We start from the raw sequence: 24793 nt of genomic DNA on the forward strand, positions 1-24793 counted from the left end.
ATATTGAGTGCATTGAAGGAGTACTATAGATAGGACCATGTTAGCAAATGAAAGAATGAAACTTTCAAAAATCTCAAACAATGATAATGTTATCTATGGTCCTCGAGAATCGGGATACTATTTATATTATCTAGATACCCATTGTATATTACCTGGCAAGGAGAAAGACTATAGATTTGAAGGCATGCTTCATAGACAATGTCTAAGCTCTCAAACATGAAGATGATTGGAGCAAAACATGTGCATATCATTAAAAAGACACACTCTATTTATTGAAAAGTTAGCCATGGCACATCATTTTCACAAGCAACAAGAGAAATGTTCATGACATATTACTTGTAAACAAATCCAACGGTATTGTATGCAGAAAGAGTTGTAACATCCAGCTTGCAAGAAAAGCATGCAATGATTACCTAGTATGGAGCTCAACTAGAGCTTGAACCTATCAAAATGTTAGGTTGGCATCTTATAGCATTATTCCTCTCCTAAATAGGACTATCATCTATATAAATGTAAACGTAAATGTTTGAATGGCTTGAAAATTAGTTTGACTTATCCTCGAAAGCAATGTCCCTCCAGAGTCCACACTACAACTTAGTAAAGCTTTATGTTAAAATTTTAGCATGTATGGAAACATTATCTTTGTAAAATTTTCACCACATTACAACATTTTTTAAATCTATTCATGTGAGTCTCGTGTTTTAATCAATTTAGCAAGGTTATTCTTCATGAAGAGGACCAAGAATTTTCAAGAGGCGACTCTATTTTAATGCAAGTCATCTTTTCTATATCATAAATCTATGGTGTATAAGGCCAAGAGTTAAAAGTCTTTAGTAATGCCAAGGTCACTGAGGGTTTGCATCCAATGGATGTGAATGTGTTCTTCAATAGGACAAACACATGAGTTCATGTGCATACATAGATGAATAAGGATTTCACTAAATTTTACACTTTAACTCAACCTATGACGCATTAAACCTATGGTTACTTGTGCACCATTCATAGATTTCATTTCACCCATACATCTTTGATTGTTTCATCTTAACTACTTATGTAATGACCTAGTGGACCACAAACCATAGACCCAACTCAAATCTTTCAACATTCCACCAACTCTTTTCAACACCATACCACAAACATTTATTTATTCTTAAAAGGTAGTTCATGTCATATCAATGCATCAAAGTAATGAGCTTGAGTTCAAACCCCATATGCTAGACAAGGCTTTAATTGTACTGTCGGCAATCGGCCAATAGCCTTTGTCTACATTGCTAGCGTGTATATCGTCTATTCCCCCCACTCTTAGCAAAGACATGATAGAAAATTGCTTTCTTCTGACAACCAAAAGAGACAATGCCAGTTCATTCCATTAAAGTTTAATCAGACATTCATTGACATTTGAGCATTGGAGGTAGCCATATTCAAAGATGGAAAATAGACCATCCTCACATGATTGGCCCACATGCATTACTAAAGTCATAAATGAGAATTTAATAAGATTGACTTAGATGTACTCCTCTCATGAATGCACAATGTAATCCACTTCTTGTATACTTATAAGTTGACAAGATTGCATAAATAAATGTGCTTTCTTTTAGAATTTGTGGATAGCTTCGATTTTCAAAAGACCACATATAGAGCAATACTATGTATAGGAGGTTTGGAGTAAATTAGTATATACACATGTTATGCAGATTTGGGGTTTCTTAAAAGGTTGTCAAATGAAAATAAAAAAAAGGAATACCCAACAAAAACCTGTATTTTTAAAAATATCATGTCCAGATAATCTCATATAGTGCGCTTTAAATGCAAAATCTTGATGTGAAAACCTCTATATAACTTGAGGCTTTGTCAGCCACAACGAGATGATTAATTTAGTATAGATGTCGCATTGAAGAAACACAATACACAAGGTGTGTGTACATATACAACAATTACTTATCTTGCCATAAGAAATATACCAATCAGTATACATGGAATGCATCTTTTATAGCTTACATTGAAGAAAACATATAAGCTTGATTTTCTATGCTTTTGTGTCCCCAAAACAAAATCTATGGAATTGAAGTATGTTAGAACTAGATCATTAGTCCAAGAATCATGATTAGAACTAGATGATCACTTCATCCACACACAACTATACATTATAAAGAGAAAAGGCACATATATTTGGCCACCTGATTTGCTTGCACTGGGTATACATAATTTCCTCAAGCCTTCATGTAGATTTGCTTGAGGATTTCTTCCACAAAAGGACTAAATATATTATATAGCAAAATGGTAAGAAACAAATTTCTTTTTCATTTAATGTCCGCTACCTTTTGTTCTTCCAAAGAACCTACTGAATCCAGAAGAACCATGCTTCTCTGCATTCTCATTGTCTACATGCTTAGATTGCTCATGAGAGTTACCATTATTATTCTTACTTCTTAAGCTCAGAAACCTGGCGGGAGACCGCAATGGAGAGCTTAAAATCGGGTCAGAATTGGGATTTGTAATATTTTGCCCATTCTCCTGAAAATCACCATGAGTTGGCGATGGATAGCTATTGAAGCTCTTGTGGTTTTGTGTCTGCTTTCCATATGATCTTTGCCCACCTTTCTTACCTACAGGTGTACTAGGTTCTTCTTGATACCCTCCTGAATAGGGAATAGCCTTTAAAGATTTCATTCCTCCATTATCTTGTTTATGTTTGCTCTCATCTATTGATCTATAACGTTCTCTCACATCGTCCATGCATTGCCTCTCATCTGTAGCGGAATCTTGTTCACTTGAACTATATGTAGAGTTATTATGAGGTGAAGGTAAATCCAATATATTCTTAGAAACACCCAATGCCTTGAGCTGCTTTCCTAAATCCAATATTGTTTGTTGACATTCTGCCAATTTCTCTGCTGCAGCAGCTATCTCTTGCTCCTGTATAAATAAGCATGATTATTTTCAATACCTATTGAATGCTTTATTTAAGGAGTTTTACTAGGGCCAAACATTTTCCATCCATGCAAAAGAAACATATTTTTATGCATAAAATGACTATGGACCATGGTGCAGATCTAAATTATTTAAAGAAAAATCGGTAAAAGTTAAGTGGATTCTATTATACATAGATTTAACCCTAGTATATAATGCCCAGTAAAAGGAAATGGAAAGATAGTAAAGGAAATGGAAACTCTAGGTATACCTTCTTTAACCTTGCAACTTCGTTGTCCTCTGACAATACTGAATTATTTCTTCCATGCATTCTTGTCTCCCTAGATCACCAGATTTAATACATTATCAGGTAATGATATCAGAAATCTCAATCATGAATGCATACAATGTTACATGTAAGTTCAGCCAAAATACTAGTGAAAAAGAAAAATAGAAAGCCTAGTCACTCTAGTGTTATTACATTTCAGTTCAGGCTAAATGCATTGTCAAGGACTGAACCAATTTCTAGCATGTAATATATATTCCTCCAGGATTACATCGAAGTTCAGTCCATATTTAAAGTTAAGGAAAAGGAAAAGAGTACATAGACAGTTCTTTGAGGGGTACATTATCAAGTAATGAAATCACAAATTCAAAGTACTTCATGAAAGTTCAGACCAAAAACAAATAAAAACAGGAAAAGGATACTTAATCCGTAACAAAACAAAGAAACAGCTAATCCATAACAAAAGAAGAAGAAATCTAATATCCATAATAAAAGGGAAAAAACCTGATATCCATAAAGAAGAAGAAAAACTAATACTTCACATCACAAAAACATGCACAAGGCAAAAGAAAGTATAATTACCCTTTCTGAATGTCATACTCTCGCTTGAGTTCTAAATACTGCAAATTGGCTTCCTTTCGGCATCTAATCTCTTCATTTAGTTCTTTCTCTAAGTTTATAACTTTCCTCTGAAGAGATTCCACATTTTCTTTTGCCATATACAGTTCAGATTCTAGTGCATTTTTGGCATATTCCACATCTCCAAGAATGGTCTCCATTGATTGTTTTTTATCCATAGCTTCTTGGAGCTGAGCTTGCAATTCTATGGAATGTGCTTGTGAACTTACAAGTTCTTTACTTAGTTCCTGAACCCTTTGGTTTGCTTCATGTACTTGTGAACCAAGATCTGTAAGTTTTTCCATGGTAAGTTCATGGGTATGTTCTAGTTGTTCATTCACAAGCTTTAACCTTAATATCTCGCTTTCATATATGTTAGCCTTTCTTGTTTCTGCATCTAGACTCAACTTCAGCGTAGATAGTTCACATGAATTCTTTGATATGTCTTCTTCTTGAGTAGAGGACTCAGAGAACTGGAAGCTTAGATTAGAAACTGAGCTATGGTCTTGAAGTGTTTCAATGGTTTTAGCTTCTTCGATATCACTTCCATTACCCATCATTTGAGTAGGACTACTTCTTGCACTACAAGTGATCTCAGAATCACTAGTATCAATTTGTAATTTATTATTGTTTTTGCAGTTTCTTGAAGAAGAAGAAGAAGATGGTGATGATTTGACTTGATCTGCAAATATAAGACCAACAAGCCAATCTAGAGCTGAAGCAACCTCTGCAATAAAATCGATTATATCCACTTTTCCTTGAACCAGACTATTACAGAGATTGATAAGACTTTCAACACAAGCATCTAAACCAGAGGTTCTCCATTGCTTCCCAGGACTATCAAAATCTCGTCCATCACCATTTTCTGTGTTATTTCCTGATATCCATCGAGAATAAGGAAAACTGTAGTCTGTTCTTCCTATACCTTCCACGATATCGAGAACTTTCCTCACAGCTGAAGCTAACTCTGCACCTGCATTACCAAACTCTATAGATGCATTTATTTGAGGTTCATCCACTATGTCTTGTGAATTGGTCCAAGAATTTAGTTTTTCTCCCTCATTTGATGTGAAATTCTTGGTGGAAAGACAATCAATCTTGTTTATGCAATTATTACCTTCTTTTCTAATCTTGTTTCCATGATTATTATTCACTTCTTTTCCATGTTTGTGTTCTTCATCTTTCTCACATTCAATTGCAATATTGGTTACACCCATAGACTTGCTAAGGAGAATTTTTCCATTTCCTTCTCCTTCCGCGCCATTGAATCTCAGATCTAACAACTGCTCAAGTTGACTGATCGTGGAATCACTTACACTCTGTTTCTCCTTCAAAGCAATCAGTTGAGCTTCAGCATCAGCAAGCTTCTCTCTCAATTCTCTACATAGCTCATCCATAGACTCAGATAATACTACCACATTTCTTCCTCTTAGGCCATGTTCTTCTGTGTCTACTTGCTTCTCTTGGCAATCTAACAAATTATCAGAAGAAGATCTACCTTGTCTATGAGTTTTCTCTACTTGTTTGCTCCGAGGAGATGACAAAGACGCAAGTCTTTCCATCTCTGCAAAGTCATCCATCATCATTTCTAAGCTAATAGATGTCTGCAAGCTTTTCTCAGAAATGGAGCTTTTTCTATCTTTCTTGAACTGTGACAGTTCTGAAATAAGGGCGGAGGCCCATGGATCAGCACAAGCATCATTCTCTGTTCTGAATTCATCTGAAACAGAAGCCATTCGAGCTTCCATTGAAGCATGATTGACAGGTAGTTGTTTGCTAGCAAACCTTAGCCTTGCAGATTGAAGCTCCGTGTCTTTCTTTACCAGCAATTCCCTTAAAGATTTAGCTTCTTCTTCTAGGGACATCACTTTATCAGAAAGAATCCTATTCTCTTCTCTTAGGCTGTCTTCAGTCATATCTGTACCAGCGCTTTCCACAGAGTGATGCGGTAGAGATATGGTGTTTCTTCTACAGGGGGATGGCCTTCTGCTCTTATCAAATATGGCCATCTCACCTTGAGTTTTCAGCGAATTAGCTGAAGAAGTTGTATTAACGGGACCTCTTTTCTTCAGCAGAAGCCTGAGTCTCTGGCATTCTTCTTCAAGCTTTGCTATCTTCTTGTTGTTTTCCGTGTTTTGTTTAGTAGCAATCTCATTTGATCTCTTTCTGTTCTCATGTTCTTCATTTTTAAGTTCAATCTCTTTACTCAGGGAGTGAAGCTCATACTTGAACCTTATATTCTCCTTCTCTACAGATGCCATGCGAGCTTGGAATTTACTATTCTCACCTTCTAGACGGGTTTTGGCTTCCATGAGTTCAGATATGGTTTTTGCTCGTTCTTGCAGAGATTTAGCCATGGCGTGATTCTCTGCTATGGTTTCACAGATTTTATTTGCTGAATCATCCAGCTTTTCTTCTAAATCTGTGCGAATTTTCTCCCATTCTCGAGTATTTTTTAACACAGCTTCATGGATCTTATTTTCTTGCTCCTCTCTTACATGTCTTAGCTGCTTCATACATTCTTTTAAAGCTCCATCGAGATGAGATACTCTATCTTCTGTAGCTAATTTCTGCTCCATTAAAGCTTCCAGCTTTTCTTTAATCTCTGCAGCTTCCGCTTCCGCTCTCTCCCATCCTGAAAAAAACACATAGAAACATTTTAGCGTATAGCTATGACCATGATCTCATTCATGTCCAAAGATGCATCCATGCATGCAGTTAATAAATATGAAACTATGTCTGTGTGGTCTGATTTTATTAAAAAATAATGCATCAATAAGTATAAGGCTGAGTCTCAATGACCTGTTTCATATCCAAAAATTAGAGGGATAAGTATGAAGCTACGTCTCTGTGATTTGATTCATATTTAAAACTACATCAATAAGTATGATACTATGTCTCTATGATCTGGATAGGTTGAAGCTATGTGTCTGTGATCTAATTCTATTCAAAAAATACATGCGTTTAGTTTAATAAATATGCCTTAATACCACTGTGTCGGTCCTTTCTATTTGTATGAACAAATATTTGACCAAAAACACACCTGCTATTGCATCTTCTGCAATTTTCATGTGTTGTTTTACCAATTCATCTTTAGCATTTGATGTTTCCATTGAGGCTGGCACAGTGTCTTCTGAAGTGATCATAGGTGTTGATATAGATTGAAGATTCAAATCAGCCTGTGAGGAGTTATTCATCGTTGAAGGAGAGCCATGTGAGCTACACTGAGTAATCGTAGACGATGCTTCAGGATTCTGCTGCTGTTGCAAGATTGAGAAGAAGAAGAATGTGAATTAAATAGATTAAAGATGAGAGGAAGAAAGAAAGAAAGAACTTGGTCAGAATAACAGAGAACTAGAAGATGGGAATTTTACAAAGCTTCTTAGATAGAGAAGAAAAGAAAGGCAGAATAAAGAGCTGGAAAAAGCAAATTTTTCCTGCAACCCTGGGGAGGAAGAACGAACTCTTTCAGATTAATGGAGCTAGACGATGAGAATCTTGCAATGGCGGTAAGTAAGAAGAAAGAAAATAAAAAAGGAGAGACAGACACAAAGAAGAAAAGGAAGGAAGGGAAATGGGAAAAAAGAAAGAAAGAATGGCGAAGGAGAGAAAGAAACCTGTTCTAATTCAGATGTTTTTGGAGGTGAGATTTGCGATATGATTATTTCAAAAGAGTCCTGGTGTTCCACTGTTTGTGACGATGATGGTTTATCGGGGGATTTCTTCTTCCATGGCCAGCTTTTCTTGTCCATGACTTTTGAGCTCTCTGGGCACTTGATGCAATTTTGCCTGCATTCTTGAGATGAAATGGTGAGATTTCTTCACATCATTCAACATGCAGAACAGATGAGTGGATGTCTCTGCACGATAACAGAATTCGGCATTTTATAGTACTACAGACATGAAGGCTTGAAAAGGAAGAAGCAGAAATTAGAGATCGATCTACAAATGGCGATTTCTCCACTCTCTTGAGATTATGAAATTATATAGAGACGAGATATTAGCTCGGGGGAAGAGAAGCAATTGGATATGGTGCAAGAAATGGCGATCTCTTTACAATTTCAAAGAATAGGGGAAGAAAGGGGGGGAAGGTAAAGAAGAAGAAGCAGAAAAGGAAGACATTCTGGACCACTTCCGTTTCCTGTCAGATCTCTGAACTGCTCGTTTTCTGTACAATTGTGTCGTACTGCTTCATTAAAACTTGAACCAAAAGCTCAAACAAGAAGAAGGGAAAAAAAAAGTTCTGTCGGAACGAGGAACCATGGAAACCTTCAATTGTCCAACAGACTAATAAGTAGGGAATATTTCAGACGACAGAAGAGAAGTAAGAAGAAGAAGAAAAAAAAAAGTTTCGTAAAATCTTAATGAGAGAATCTATTGTTGTTCATGGAGAATTAGGGCAGCTTTATCAAAAAAATCGCCTGTATTTATAACTTGATTAGCAAACTTTTTTAGAAGCCTTTCTTTTTCATCAATCAATAGAGCAATAGAAAAGCTCAATTGCAGAAAACAGCTATGTTGGATTCAGACGACTTCAGAGACGCTATTGAGACCTCATTGCTACCTACATAAGTGAGTTTTTCTCATCATTCTCAAAACCGGTGGAAAGTTTACAATGTTAATGCAGAAAAAATTAAGGGATGACAAACCAAAAAAAAAACTTCTTCTTCTTTTTTTTTTTGTCTAGGATACAAGAATTGAGAATCTCTGATAATAATAGAAGATTTACCTTGTTTATCGGTTGCGTGTAGTCTTAACTTGGATTGAAACAAGTGGTATTGGATGGGTAATTAATCGGAAGGAATGGAGTTTTTGAGTAGGCGTGGGAACAGATAAGAGGATGGAAACCCTAAATTGGGAATGGAGATTATTAGGGGGTGGGGGGGGGGAGAAGATGACGAAGATGATGAAAAGGAAGGGTTTGATGATGTTTATGATGATGATGATGATGATGATGATGATGTACAGAGAGAGACAGAGAGGGAGATGCGGTTCTTCAGATTAAGAGAGAGAGAGTAGAGAGAGAGTAGAGAGAGAGAGAAGGGGCATGTGAGAGGTCGCCATAGCCGCATGACAGTAAAAGGAAAAAGAAAGTGAAACAAAAAGCGTCTCTCTCTCTCTCTCTCTCTGTGTCTGAGTGCCTTTTGGAAGATGAAGATGATGACCCCCTATTGCCCGTCCCCATCCGGTGGCCCGGTGGCTCTCGAAACTAGCCTCTCCACATATTTCAAAAACCTCTGGTTTGGCGGGAACTTCGCCACCGCCTCCAGCCAGTCACCCTTTTTTTTCCAATTCTTCATTTTCTTTTCCTTTCTCTTTTGTCTTTTTTTCCTTTTTCTTTTTCTTTTTCTTTTTCTTTTTCCTTTTTCCTTTTTCCTTTTTCTTTTTTCTTTTTTCTTTTTTCTCGATAAAACTTTTTTTGTTATTTTTCCTTCCTATTTTCTCTTTCTTTTTATGCATTTTCTTCCTTCTCGCTTCTCCATAAATCCTTTTTTTCCTTTCTTTTCTTCCCTTTTTAATTCCATAAATTGGCCCTTTTTTTTAAAAAAAATTTGTCTGCCTTATTTATTGAGAGGGGAAAAAACAAAAAGCTTTTTTAATTATTCTTTATTGTATTTAGAATCTACTCAGTTGTTTTTTTCCAAAACTTTATTTTTTTTATTTTTTTCCCAAAAAAAACTCCTTTCATTACTTATAAAATTTTACAAATGAGACTATTTTTTATTTTTATTCTTTTTACTCTTTCTCTTTTTAAAATTATTTATCGAATCAATCATACATAGGCTTCTTCATTTTATTTTTCTCCATAATCTGCTGCTTTTCTAAGCCTGGATTAGGGGGGTGGACAGAGTATCAGTGCAGTAATTAATCATTAATCCCTCGCGATCATCACGCCCTTCTTCATGTGCTTCTAAAAGGATTCATTAATTAGCGACTGCTAATTGCTAATCAGGCTCTTATTATTCTATTAAGTCTCCCTTGCACATCTTAACTCCTCTTCTTGATTTTTCTATCCCAAAAAAATAAAAACAAAAGAGATTTCATTTGGATTCCTCAACTGTTTTTTTGGTTTCTTTAAGATACGCAGATTTGTTTGTTTGCTTGCTTTTTTTTTTGTTTTATTATTTTAAACTTTAAAATCCTGATATTTTCTTACATAGCATTTGACTTCAATTAAAAAGAGTGGATTTACCTGCTGATTGCTTCTTCTTCTTCTTCTTTTGAATAAATTTTTTCCCTGGTCTTTTTAGTTTGATAATTTCCTCAACATAGAAATTAATTCTTTGTCCCCCTAAACATATCATTCCGGGTTTTGAGAAAGAGAGAGAGAGAGAGAGGATTTTGTCTATATGCATCTACTACACATTGATCGGCTAACTCATGTCAAATATGTGTATTTCATTTGATCCATCCATCCATAGAAGACATTCCTTCAATTCGATCCATCCGTTGAAGGTGCACATTCATTCATTTGATTCGATCCATTCATTGAAGGGTGCACATTCATTCATTTGATTCAATCCATCCATTGAAGGGTGTGCATTCCATTCATTCGATTCGATCCAGCCATTGAAGGTGCACATTCCATTCATTCGCTTTGATCCATCCATTGAAGGTGCACATTTCATTCCTTTGATCCGATCCATCCATTTGCAGGTGCAAGTTTCGGTCGATCAATAGAATAAAGTCAAGCAAAACACCCAATTTTCACCCGTCATTCGCAAAACACCTTTTCTTTTTGTCTCGTTCATTGCCTGATAGCCTCGGAGCATTTCAATAGAAGCCTCTCTAGCATGCCATGTTATCATAATTTTAGTTGTGTATCGACTGAGGATTGCAGGAATCGCTACTACACCCATATGATTGCCAAGATTGAATGGTATTTTATGCTAGTTTAAAAAAGAAAAGCTCTAGTTCCAAACATTCTCTTACCACCCATGTTCTCATCTTTTGCTAGAAAATGAGCAATGTAGCAGGTTTTATTCTCTCCAAAGCCACCCAAATTCTTAAAGGTTGGATTTCCAAGTATTTTAAAGAGCATCTATCTAACCAATAAAAAAGCCCTTCTTGTTTAAGGTGAAAGTCGAAACTTTCTCTTTTCTATCCGAATTTTACGGTACGTGGGACTAGGATTTAACAACATTTAGTTAAGGTTTTTAGTGGGACGTGCCTCTCAAAGCAAATTGTGGCTCATATCCATTTTGATTTCATGTGACGTACCGACGACTGCCCTTGAACCAAAAGTGTGGAAATGTGTTTTTCCATATTTCTTGTCCTCGTGACAAACTGCAAGCTATAAATGTCCTCAGCTCGTATAATGTATTCATGGGTAGGTACAAGTAGACTTCGCCTCTATTTGCATGAGTATAGTGCTTGCCCCTTATTAGCCATGAGTCATAAGCATGTATTGCTTGGCTCACCATGTTGCCACAACGAAAGCTCTTGTGCACTCTTATGACATCCAAGTTTGATGTCTTCACCCAAAAAAGAAACAAACAAAAGGAAAAGACATGGAACATGCACAAATCAAATAACGTATTCTTAGGTTGGATTCACAAGTAGATGTGGTCATAGTGGAATCGTAAAACCCCAATCATGATTAGCCACTCGTGGAAATAACAACATTTCCCAAAATGAGAGTTTCCCATTTGTATCATGAGGGTTAGCTGCGTTTTCTTACATGCTTTGGGGTTGGTCGGCGTCCATTATTTTGCATTTCCATTCTTACATTTCTCGTCCTTCCTATGTGTTTCTCTCTAGTTCTTGCATCTCTCATTCCATTAATGCATTGCATGTCTCACATTGGTTCCATTGGTCATATTTGGCCTTCCAAAGTGACAAAGCTTTCGGAACCTTTTGCGCCATCATAGGAATTTTCTATCATGTAAGTTGCTTCATTTTCCATAGGCCGATTGTCTGGGCTCCAAGAGACCATAACACATTATCATTTATCAAAATCTCTCATGTGTGGAATGCGTATGTATTTTCTTCTCCCTCTCTGTGTCACGTGGAATGTCGATATATAAAGTCGTACTTTTATTCGGTAGCATTTTTCTATACTATAAAATTAGAATATTATTACACTTTTTTTGAACTTTTTTTGGAATCCATATGTAGACTTTTTATATTTACCTTTATGCAAATGCTAGGGGGTAATCAATTGTGGTAGAAGTGCATTTTTCGAATATCTAACACTTCCACCACGAAATGTACGATGTTGGTAGATTTTTTTCACTTGATAGTGATGGAAACTCACATTTCCCCCCTCGCCTTAGTGTAAATCTAGTCTTATATTCCACGGGAACTAACTTGCTTGTGTCTAGATTTACAATAACCATATCCTATCGTGCCTTCCATGAAACCCCTCCTCTCTTGGCACCAACTTTTGCCTAGAAGAAAAAACCGAGTTTTGCATGGAGTATATATGCCGCATACAATGGAATGGCCCCTGCTTTTATTTCACGATGTACGATTGCAAGGAAAACACTTATGTTGGCCAAGGAGGCCATTAAACACAACTTGTTTTATGCACAAGTAAAACATTTATTAAATGCGCCATGGAAAAGTTTAAGCTTTGGCTATAATCAAACCCCTCCAAGGAACAAAATCTAAAAGAGTGTGACTCCACTATCTACGGTCAAATATTGGAAGTGAAAAGTGAAGGAAATGTGGTTAAACTTCTACATGGAGGTTTCTTGCATGTGATAACTTGTTGAGATGTAAAGCTTTAAAAACCACCTCCACAACATATTGTAACCTTCAATGTGCACTTATTCAAGTTTCAATTTGGGGTTCTCAAACTTATTTTGCTTTCAATTTGTTATGTCATGTAAGTTACAACACAATCTAAGAATGTTTGCATTTTTGAATCAGATTTTGGATTATTCTTACACTTCCAATGTTGTTCTTTGATGGTTCTTACAAAAAATGTTGTCACACATCAAGCAAATGAAATCACATATTTGTTCAACAGTTACTCATTAGTTTTTGTAAGGTCCCAATACATGGAGTTCATAGCCAGATATGTTCTATTTTTAGAATGTCAACATCAAGGCGTGCAACGTGAAATAGTAAAAAAATATCCATATTAAACTCTCATTGTTAACGATTGGCAATGAAATGTTTTGTCATTTGTCTTGCGCTATATTATATCTAGTGTTGTTGATGGGATACAAACGTTAAAAAATAATGAAATAGTGTGCTTATGGTCCATGGACATTGTTAATTGTGTTGAATACTTGTGATCAAACGTAAATGAACTGGGCACATGTCCATGGGTAATGGGAAGGCAATTGTTCAATTATGGGTAGGTTTATGTTGAACACACATGGTGGCAATTATGGATACTTGGTGCTTCACCAATTAATTTTCCTTTGTCATCATGTGCACATAAGATTGTGATGTTGATGATTCACACCCATCCTAGTCAGTCATTATGAAAAGCCATCGCCCCTTCTACATAATTACTATAATGTGTATTGTGATGCAACATTGTGTCATACCGACATCGATGGTATAAGTAATAGTTATAGGATTGCCAAGTATGTTTCTTTCTAGACGTTGTCTCTTTTCCATAGGTAAGGTCACATCACTCCAACTATGGGTGTTAACACGTGATATGTTGGAAACACTTTATGGCCAATCCCGTAGACTATAATGCATCCTAATCATTACTCGACTTTGGCCCCATGCCACGATATTGATAACAATGAAGCCATATATTGTGATATGTTGGGACCATAGAGTGTGATGCAAATGGCTCCCAATCATCATCTCCACTAGATGCCAACAATCTTTACTATGAATGTTATACTATTTCACAAGATATTAGTATTTGCATTTGTAATCCATTGAATTTATTCAATGGATCATGATATATAGGAAATAAACTACACAACCCATTCCATTACACAATTGTCTTGTAGTTTTTATGTAATCTTCTCTCCACATGAGACAACATAGTTGCTGGATTTAAATAAATCAGTTTGATGCAGCTTCGCCATCATTATCATGTGATATGATTGATTGTTGTAGTTTAACTCACATCAACATTAGTCATTCACATCACAAGTGTTAGAATTAAAACGAAGTGTGACGCGGTGGAAACACCTAACATATTAGCCCATTAAGTTGGTGTGATCAAAATTTACTCTACTTTCTAAAAAACGTTTATATACAAGGTTACATTGTTGTGTTAATCCACTCTAATCTCTATCATGAGGTTTTTTTTGCAATGAACGGTGTTTGTATGTAGGATATTGGTTTTGAAACTATACTAACAACATGTATTCTCCATGCAAAAACCAACACATTAGGTGCCACTGATAGGATTAAAAGGAAAAAACCTATTAATATGTATTCTCCATGCAAAGATTAACTGCATTAGGTGCCATTCATAGGATTAAAACAAGAGATGCCACTCATAGGATTAAAACAAGAGAACTTATTGTTGTTGATTATGTCTTTGAGCATTAAGTTGGATAAGTAAGCAAGACATATGTCATTTCAAGACGTCATAACAATGAGAGTAGCACGTGTAAAGGTCTTTCTCCTTTTACCATTCCCAAATATTTATATTCTCTTTGAGCTTTTTGTTTCCTTTTTCATAATTTATAGCATCACATTGCGATGTAGTACGTTTTCACTCATTTGATAAACTATTATGCCTCCTCTATCTCTTAAGGTAATAGTATGCAATGGTTTCCCACAATCGATATGTATATATGTGTAATGGTTGATGCTACACAATGTACACAATAAACATCTCGTCATAAGAGTCCACACAGAGGATTAACATATATTGTTATGTAACATATGGATTTTATGTTATCGCGAAACAAGGGGATCTTACATCCCTCTTCTTCTTCACACCTAATGGTCGCAACCCAACAACCTTTACAACGAGGGTGGTTTGTGCATTATATTCTTCTCTTTCTTCTTGAATGAAAATGAATAGCGTGTCTATACTTTTGAATTTGGGCACCCATGGTGCTCAATTGATCTTCCAAAGTTTACATATGAAGAGTGAGGGGCTACTTGGCTTCACATCCCTTGGTTATCTTTATTGAAGATAAGAGTTCATCAAGTTATAAGAATTTCTATTTGTGATCATTAAGAAGACCTTAATCATACCAAAACATTGTGAGAAGAAAATAAGCATTGATATGCAGTGTGATTAGAAGAATGTAAAATAAACTTTTAAAACTTGTAAAGCACATTCCTACATGTAGTTCACACATTCATCGCAATGTTGAGGCATCTTGCTAATATTACAAATTATTCTTCTTGTCGTACATTCAACTTCCTACCATGCTTCTAATTGGTTTTGTTTGGTGCTCTAATATTCATTGTTTGTCAATGGTGTTAGGTAACATGCTACAACACAAGTAACTAACTCATATGAACTATGGATAAGAGGGAAAGATATGGGTATTTCATATATGATAAATCTTGATATCATTCGAGTTTGGGCTTTGTTGGACTTTTGTTAAAGCCATTCACTTTTGAAGGCACATAACTATTTAGAACTTCAAAAACTCATAAAGACATTTCAAGAATATTATCAAATAATATCATGTAAAAGACAATGCGTCGTTTCATTGACTGGTGCCTTGTTAACAAGACAAAGAAAAATAAGGAGACACTACAATGTACATAAGCATAAGGATTGGACATTGTTAAATGAATGTGGTTGACCTTTTTCCGGCACTTATTTCAAGTTCATCAAGAATTCAAGAGGCCACGTCAAAAACAAATAAATTAAAGGAATGGTTTAATGCATCTAATGTATAAACTAAAGGAACAAAAGACAAAGTGTGACGCATTCTTGAAACGAACATCATTAATGACATGGGATTCATGTGTTGCGTCTATGCCATGCTTTTATCTTTCAATGAATCTTGAACATTACTCAAGCATTAGATTGTTGAATAAGCTTCTATATATCAATATACCAATGAGTATAGCAAACAACCATTTCTGTATGTATTTAATTTGCATTGCAAGTCGCATAGATGTCATATAGTGTTTGTATTACATATATACAATATATACTAATGCACATCATACATGGTAGTAGGTACAAATGACACCATAGTCAATTAGCAATACACCTTACTTGGGTAAGATGTTGAATTCTTTTCTCCACTTCCCGATAACAATAATATATAGGCTTCCATGTGCTTAGTCCAATAGATTTGTAATACAAGCAAACCCTACTTAAACAACCTCATCAACATTTTGAAGTTTGAAAATTACACGCTTTGTTCTAGTAATGCATTATCATGGGAAACCTTCAAGTGAGGTGTCCCAAATACACATGGATATGCTCTGCACATTTTGTGGTCATGCAACACACTATGGTCTGAGCCAATCAAGTGCCTCCTCTCTAGCAAATCAAAGTTTGCAAGCAATGTGAAAACCCTCAACGAATATTTCCACACTTGCTATAGTATCAATGCATGATAAGTCTCAACATCATTTTCTAGTTAATGTCACATATACATCAAATGTTGGAAATGCATAAGGTTTGATAATATAGATCATTGGTAATCACCCACATTTTGGGCTTTCTAGCTAGTTACAACTACGAGAAGGTTTTCACAAGACCCGTCAATAATATCATTGACATGCTTCCAATTGAATGCCATCTATACACCATGTTTGATGTCAAATTTGTCTTAACAATGCAATTTCTATTGGAGACAAAAGGTTCTATGATGAATATGCACATATGTAGATGTTCCAGGATATATGAGTTATATATTGCATCAATGGTATTGTGGAATAAAATTCATGTGATGAGTGAGATGAAGACATCAATTGTCAAAAGATGGATTGATGAAGGCATACAATATCTTCAACATTAGAAACACCTTACAAACCTTCAAGTTAAATAAAATCTCCTTTTCAACCCTTAGAATAGAAAAAAGCTCCCATTTAAAAAAACTTTTTCCTACCTCTTCGTGAATATAAAAGCCACAACCTTAGCTAAGTGATAAGAATGGCACATGATTTGAAGCTTGAACATTTCTTTCCCTCTAAAAATTTAATGCTTAACTTGCATTATCAAAGTTCTAGTAGATTTAGATTTCGAGGTTAAGTGACACATTTTAAGCCATATTGATTTACCTTTATGGCGGAGAAGGCATGCCAACGCCCACATTTGCTTCATTATGATTAAAAATTGTTATCTTCCCATAATTAAAGTCCATTTGAATAATGTAGAATGTAGAAAAGTTGGAGAATGAATAATTCTTCTCCGACACTATCTTCTCAAGAGAAGTACGATTTACATCATTGCTCTATATAATTGTAACTTCACGTTGTTCAATGATAATGATTAACAAATCATTTAACATTTTCTCTTGTTGAAAGTTGAACCGTAACCATGAAGTAATAAGCAAATGAGATATATTTAATCATAATAAGGTGGGGTTAATCTAATTGCTTTCATAGTCATTAGGGCATCTTATTGAGATGTAAGGCTTATTTCTCATACCATCGTTAGGGACAAAAGGGTCTGATGGAAGGAACAATTAATGGAAAAAGAAAACATTCATGTTTTTTTCATGGAGATGAGTTGTAGGTTGTAACCTTTGTAACTTATTGTTGAAACTATACATTATTCTACCTTTTTGTTTGCAATGACAACAAAATTGTTACGTGTTAAGTAAAAGAGTATGTAATTGACATTTCGATATGGGTTAGATCCATGGGGTAAATTAAAATTAAGGCATTGTGTTTTTAGAAGTTACTATTGGAAAAAAAAATAAAAGCCCAATTCTTCTTCCATCTTATTTCTTGGAAATGTTGTCTCGTTTCATCAAACTCTTTCTTGAAAGTATCAATACCTTTGCGTGCCTTTCTAAACAATGACATCTGGGCGACAGTGCTCTTTGATGTAATTCTTTTACTTGGTATATGTGATGGAATCTCTTCCAACGCATTTCAAAACAGTTGATCTCCATTCCATGATCGATAGACATCAAGAGTTACGTATTTATCCATTCATCTGTTTTTGGCTCGGAGTATAGTTATATTTTCTAAGTGAAAAATAGGAATTTCCTTCTCTTTTGAATATTCACACAATGATTCGAAAGATTCTTCTATTGTTGCATGACCCGTGGATGCCTTTCAAGCATTAAATGAGTACACTATTTGTGTGGTTTGTAAGGGTGTTCCGATTTTTCCTTGGATTGTCTCTCTTTCTCTTAGACAATAGTGGCCATTTATATCTCCTAAGTGCATGACATTGGTGGTAGCCTTTGGGACCATACCTTGCCCTTAGTATTTGCATACTTGATTCCCAAAAACTTAAAGAAACTCTTACCCATAGCTCTTGACCATGGCCCCAAGAGTCTCCACCATGTTCTATAGATCACAAACCATATTTGCACCCAACCAAAATGATGACCACACAAACCAACGCCAACATATTAGATGCATGTCGTTTATCCCCTTCATGCATGAGGATCCCTTACTGCAGCCATTTGGGATTCCAACATTCTAAGTTGAATACATGGATGTCAACCCTAAAACTAAATTAGGATACTCTCTCTTTCTCTCTAGAATCCCTTGGGGCCCCACGGGCCACTGCCTCTAGTTTCAGTATGATATCCAATATCATACATATGGGTGGGCCATTCCAATTTTCTAGGGATAAAAATTACTCTTTTGCTCTACCCCTAATTGTTTCTTTATCGTCTCCAAGGTCCTATACATGTGAGCTTCAACTATCCTTCATATCTCATACGAATAATAATCTTTAATGCATTCCTCCACAAGACATATTCCATTACCTTTCCTCTCATTCATCTTGCGTTAACTTACTTTTTGGTTTTTGTATGGGTTATATTTTAACCACATTATACATCTTCCAATGTCCACCACACACACCCTTGGGCTTATGAGCCATTATTAGCTCACCACATTTTAAATGCTACACAAATAGAATTTCCGGAAGATCCCAATCCCCTTCCTTGATTTATTGATATGATTTAACAAATAGAGTCCTTTTTATCAAAAGATAGGGTGGTGCAACTAAAAGCATATTGGCCATGCTATAATGAATTATGTATCAATTCCTCGCTAGCATATTTAAGAAACTTATACAATAACTCACGAGAAAAGTCTCGCAAACATGTTCGCCATACGTGCCATGGTAACCACATGTGATGAGGAAGCAAATGAAGTCATAGGATGGGATATGATCCATGAATGCACATCAATTATTTGTCCACCTATAATGCAACTAATAATCTTACCCATTAAAAAGGAAAGTGATGGTGCAACTTCCACCCTTGGCCTCCTGAGATTCGGCGCATGAAATTCGATGCGCGCATAGAAAGAGAACGTGGTGCAAAGTTAATAGTAGTGTCATACATGCATGTCTTTGTCATTATTATTTTTCTTACTTTATATTCTTCCTTGCAGCATTAACTTCCCTTCTTGAGATATTAATCCACCTTCACATCATTTATTGTTAGATACATTGCATACATAGTGGCATTTGCACTTTTTGTTTCCAAGTAATAATACAACAATTGGGCGATAGAACCATCATAACTCGAATGCAACATGGTTGTGTCATATACTTTAGAAAACCAACATGTTTCGTGTCCACATGTTGTGTCATTATGGCTTTCAAGATGCTAGAATAGAGGGGAATACTAGATGCAAATCTTCAAATTGTATAACCCAAGGGCGAGAAAGATAATGTTTAGGTGCTCCACTATAATAATTGGATAAACTAATTTATGCATGATTTGTGAGTGGCATAGCCAATTTTAGAACAAACATAAATGAAACAAACAATAGATTATGGTAGTTATAAGGCATGTCATGCAACTTCCTAGTGACCAACAAATGCATGTTCTTGAGCAATCTAGCTCATGATCAATTTTCCTCACCACAACGTTTGGCCTAGGTATTCATTATTGATGTAAATGCCCAAAGTGAAGGTTTGTTCCCCATGTAAGAATACTTGGGAACTCTTTCTATGCTCAATACAATTACTATAAGAGTTTTTCTCTTGCTTTGCAAGGGGAGGTGGTAGGCCGGTGGCACAATCTTTCTCAAGGATTTTCACAAATGATGTTCTAACTCGTCCTTTCATGAGATTGTTTGTTAAACGTGTAGGATTTCCTAGGAACCTATCTTCGAGTTTTGATACACCAACCCCCCCATCCATCACTGAGGAGAATCATACACTTATTTTGAATTCCTAGGATTAAAATATTTTATTCTTATGAACGATAGCCTCGTGTTAGATGATTGCATATGGTTACATAGTGGAAACTATGTCCAATTTCCCAAACACATAGACCATTGAGTTCAAACATTGTTTTGCTCTATTGAACTAATGTCTACCTTCGAAATTTCCAATCCAATAGAGCAAATCTTTTCAACCAAATACTGGTGTTTCTAGGGTGGCAACTATTTGCATATTGGGCTAGAAAAGATGAGTGCTCAATTGGATTGGTAATTTCGAAGGTGGAAACATTCGTTCAAAAGACAGACAATGGGTTAATAGATCATGGTAACTAATACACCACCAAGTTATTTGATGCCAATCAACAATCAATAGACCATCGACGCCTTGAGAACAATGCCCTTGTCCTTAGATACTCACTTTTGTCTATTTGTTGGGGTTGCAAACTCCATTATCTTAATGTCCGCTGTTAACATTAAATCTGAGGCTTGAGTTGGACCACATTCATAAGTATTTCTCATGTACTTGGGCCCAATATCAAAGTAGAAGGAAACACAACGCAATGCAGATTCTATGGTAGTGTACTAAGATATTGTTTGACATTGACTTACGATGCAGGTGGCATGGGTCCTTGGTCGAGACTTGTTGGTATTTTGACAAGTGGCATTTGGCTATCCTTAGATTCTCCATACCATGAGATTTGATATAATGGGATAGGCAAGTCATATATTCTCTTATTCAAAGGGCAACTCATCATAGCATGGGTAGGGTAGTGTATAATCTTATGATAACAACATAAATTACCAGAGAAAGGTTCCTTATATGGGAGGCCAAGGGATTGGTTGTTCTTGAGTCCTTCCTTCATAGGTATTGAGACAATATATAGAATAACAAGGTCTCTTCAAGCATTATCTATTCTTCAAATGGACAAGTGCTCAACCTTGGATTTGAATCAGTATGGTTGGTACTTGGATTGAATGCATTGTCCATGTTCTCCATTCGTGGTCAACATAGCCTAAGCGTTGGTTTTTTTGGCTATGCCTGAATTCATGGTTACCTAGCAGGTTTGTCTTTTGATCACTAGAAAATGTATTCATAATGGTATGGTTATTCTGTGGCCATAAGTTGGCTCATAAGACAACATGTCTCTCACACTCATTATGATGGGAATGATTTGGGCCCCTATGCTGCAAAGATTTGGGTCATGAGTCCATGTCCCTATCTCGACCTCCATTGACTTCAGAATCCCATCAAGAAGGATATATGTTCTTGTTTATCTTATAGCATTCGTCGAATGAGGCAGTACTTCTCATAGAGATTTTTCTTCTTTTGTTGAAAGATCAGATTCTGGGTTTGTTGGATGGCAGTCATGTTGTTACTATGCCGTGGTAGATGCTCAGGATTATCATTGAAAAGATCCACCAATCTGCTAAGCCCTATTACTCCTTTGCACCTCTCGGTCACAGCACCATATTCTATGATCATGTTATGGCAAGTATGATGCATTTTCACGTCAAACACTCGGAAAACAAAAATATCCTTTCCCAGTAGAGATTGCATTTATTTGTATATTTCCAAGCAAGGACTAGGCCTGGCACACAAAAGTCTCTGACAATTTTGCATTATGGTGATGCATTACTATTCTCACAAACATTATTATGATTACTAAAATATACAGGGTAAGCTGACTTAAAGCTGTACTGGGATCTGTGCCTATATCCCACATTCCCTTCAAAGATTGCAATAATGGCATATTGATTCCTACAGCAATCAACCAATTTCAAGTTTGATGCCGTGAAAAAACATCGCAATCTTGTCAACGACTTCAAATGGCCCATAATATTGGAAATTCATCATGATATGTTATATTGATCATCATCATCATTGTCATTTACAGTATTGTCTTCCACCCCATCATTACGTACTATGTAAGACATCAGTACATAATCAAGTGCATCGCTTTGATCCAAGCGTATTGCATGCTCAAAAGCCCATTTTCCCAGCTCCAAACTTCCTGAGTTCCTACAAGCATGTAGCACAGTTTGACAAACAAGAAGACTAGGATGAGATGGCATCACTGCAAATGCATTTTCTAGTTCACCTGTAATGCCAAGGAGATTAACCACTACGCACATAATGTGATGATGACAAGGAATAAAACCATAGTCTTTGCTCATTGCCTCCAAGTATGTTTGGCATTTATGTACTAGACCTGTTCTACTACACATACCGAGAAGAACAACAAAAGTAACCACATTGGGCTGTACACCTTCGCCTTGCATCGTATTAAAGATATGAAATACCTTCTCAGAACTTCCAAGTTGGGCATACCCCATCATTAATGCAGTCCAGGAGACAACATCCCGGCCTCTAAGTTTGTCGAACGCTTGTTCTGCTTTTGGAAGCATACCACATTTAGCATACATATTCACCAAAGTATTCCCAATAAGATCTTTATCCAAAAGGCCTCTCCTTTCGATTTCACCATGTATCTCCCCACCTTTTTCTATTGCTCCTGTGTTGGCACAAGCTTTCAAGCTCCATACATATGTAATGGCATTAGGTGGGATACCCTCAAATTTCATCCTATTGAAATACTTTAGTGCTTCTTCACCTTGGCCATGTTGCGTATATCCAGCAATTAAGGTCGTCCATGAGACTACACCACGAATAGGAAGATTTTCAAACACATTTTGTGCTTTATTAAGCAATCCTGCTTTAGCATACATATCAATTAAAGTGCTTCCAACAAAAGGGTCTCTACCCAATATCCCTTGTCTTTCAATCTCAGCATGTATTTCTTCTCCTTTTCTCATTGCTCCAAGTCTTCCACAAGCTTTTAAGCCACATAAAAGTGTGATTGCATCGGGACTCACACCCATAAGCAGCATCTTCTCATAACACCGCAATGCTTTTTCGCTACACCCACAATCGGTATATCCTGATATCAATGCATTCCAGGAGACAATGTCGTGATTTGGAAGGCGGTCAAATATGTGTTCAGCTGTTATGGGAAAGCCACATTTTGCATACATATCAACTAATGAGTTACCAACAAGGGCATATATTTTCAACAACCCTTTCCTTTCGATATCCGCATGTATTTCTTGACCCTTCTCTATTGCTTTAATACTCCCACATGCTTTCAAGATACAAACGTATGTTCCATCAGTAGGAAAAACTCCATCGTTTTGCATGTGTAGAAAACATCGGAGAGCTTCTTCAGCATTCCCGTTATCGGCATACCCTGAGATTAGTATATTCCAAGAAACAACGTCTCGGAATGGAAGCATATCGAAGACTTGATGTGCTACAATTAGAGACTCGCATTTCACATACATATCCACCAAGCTACTACCTACAAAAAGGTTCTCTTCGAGAAACCCCATCATCACAACTTCACAATGTAACCGAATTCCTCTTTCCAGATCTTTGAGAGTTGCACAAGCCTTGAATAATGCCACAAATATATGTGCACTCGGAAGTGACGAATGCTTTTCCTGCATTTGATCATAGGCTTTGAGAGCAAACTTAGGTTTTCGACATCTAATATACCCAGATATGAGGGAATAACATGACCATTCATTGCGATAGAATACCTTTTCAAAAACAAGCTGAGCATTCACAATACATCCGACATCAATCAACATTGGGATGAGATGGTTCCCAAGTAATGTGTAAACTTCTTGATGATCTATTTTCTGAAGAAATGCGTAGAAACGAAGAACATTTCCACGGTCTCCCTCCTTCTTGCATTTCTGTAAGAGGAATGTTAGATCCTCAACACAGGTTAGTTGTTGGTGGAGCAAGCCCTGTTCCAAGAGTGGCAAAACAACCTTCAATGGAAGGTTTTTCCAATGAGGGAACCCTGTTTTGGGACTTGTTTTCTGAGAGCAAATTGTTGGCCTTTGGTATAAGATCCTCTCTATGCATACATTCATAACCTCACAAAGGGATTTCTCTTGTAATTGGGTCTTCTTTTTCTGAAGCAAAATTTGTGGGTTTTTGAGGGAGTGTCTACTCTGTGTGCAAAAAAATCATAAGCCTTACCACGAGAGAGGAGTCCTGCTTTGGGGGTCATCTGATTGATGTCTACTCTGTGTGCAAAACATTCATAATAATATAAGCCTGTTTACTAGAGAGGAGTCCTGTTTTGGGGTCTCTGAGACCCTGTTATGGCATAGAGCTTTAAGGCTCCATAGGTAGTTTTGTCTCATTCTACTTTAGGACTCAAATCATTAAGGTCTAGCCAAAATGCTCCTCCCATGGGTTTTTCTTTTCTTTATTGCTCGCGAATGCCCCTCGCGGTTCTCTCGCCAGACCTGACTCGCAAACGAGAGGGATCATTTGGATGTGTATAGTTGCCCCAAGCAGTAGTGCATAATTGGTCAAGATCGGACTCAACAATGGCTTTATTTATGGAAATAAACTCATGGGCATCTTAAGAGTTTTTCCCGTAAGGCTTATTGTTATGGATAGACAACGTTTAGTATTCTCGCATTCGGAGTTTTCCTACTTCACGGTCGAAGCTTCTCCCGTTCCAGTACCCAAACATCAGGGTTTCAACTCACATTCTACACACATCTCCATTTACGAATGGGAGAGATATGATAACAATCGCACTTTGTTCTCGTTACGATGGAGTAGGTGTAAACCATGGCTGACACCTTTCTCTTAAAAAGAATGGCTTTACAAATTCATTTGTAGATCATTGGATGAATAATGCGCTGATATTTTTGAATAGCGCATTTCATATTCCATAAACA

The 24793-nt window shown here is 36.4% G+C and overlaps 2 protein-coding genes across 3 annotated transcripts; both read right to left on the minus strand.

Moving 5' to 3' along the window:
* Positions 1–2104: 2104 nt before the first annotated feature.
* LOC147860011 (uncharacterized) lies at positions 2105–8099 on the minus strand. 2 transcript variants are annotated; one of them, XM_087324193.1, is made up of 5 exons: positions 7432–8099; positions 6858–7071; positions 3779–6449; positions 3182–3251; positions 2105–2916 (listed from the first exon to the last, which is right to left on the minus strand). In XM_087324193.1, exons 1-5 carry the CDS (start codon positions 7564–7566, stop codon positions 2305–2307), a joined length of 3702 nt encoding a protein of 1233 aa, XP_087180319.1. In that variant the 5' UTR covers positions 7567–8099; the 3' UTR covers positions 2105–2304. The 2 variants fall into 2 exon arrangements, with proteins under 2 accessions (XP_087180319.1, XP_087180318.1); XM_087324192.1 differs by having other exon boundaries at positions 6858–7074; positions 7432–8098.
* Positions 8100–20756: 12657 nt separating this feature from the next.
* Positions 20757–24226, minus strand: LOC147860012 (pentatricopeptide repeat-containing protein At4g18520, chloroplastic-like). The gene is made up of 2 exons (XM_087325076.1): positions 24164–24226; positions 20757–24049 (listed from the first exon to the last, which is right to left on the minus strand). Exon 2 carries the CDS (start codon positions 23966–23968, stop codon positions 21881–21883), a length of 2088 nt encoding a protein of 695 aa, XP_087181202.1. The 5' UTR covers positions 23969–24049; positions 24164–24226; the 3' UTR covers positions 20757–21880.
* Between the last annotated feature and the right edge of the window lie 567 nt (positions 24227–24793).

Source organism: Azolla caroliniana, unplaced genomic scaffold (assembly GCF_043228905.1).
Source record: "Azolla caroliniana isolate FFs.n. ecotype wild unplaced genomic scaffold, voAzoCaro1.0.p SCAF_9, whole genome shotgun sequence".
Lineage (NCBI taxonomy): Eukaryota > Viridiplantae > Streptophyta > Polypodiopsida > Salviniales > Salviniaceae > Azolla > Azolla caroliniana.

What these genes read in the sequence shown, in the direction of transcription:
- LOC147860012 (XM_087325076.1), bottom strand. Translation starts at nt 23,968, where the DNA reads ATGAATGTATGCATAGAGAGGATCTTATACCAAAGGCCAACAATTTGC.
- LOC147860011 (XM_087324192.1), bottom strand. Translation starts at nt 7,566, where the DNA reads ATGGACAAGAAAAGCTGGCCATGGAAGAAGAAATCCCCCGATAAACCA. An exon ending in TGCAGAAGATGCAATAGCAG is followed by an intron (nt 6,450 to 6,857) that starts GTGTGTTTTTGG and finishes TGTTTTTTTCAG; the next exon opens with GATGGGAGAGAGCGGAAGCG. An exon ending in AAGTTGCAAGGTTAAAGAAG is followed by an intron (nt 2,917 to 3,181) that starts GTATACCTAGAG and finishes TTATTTATACAG; the next exon opens with GAGCAAGAGATAGCTGCTGC.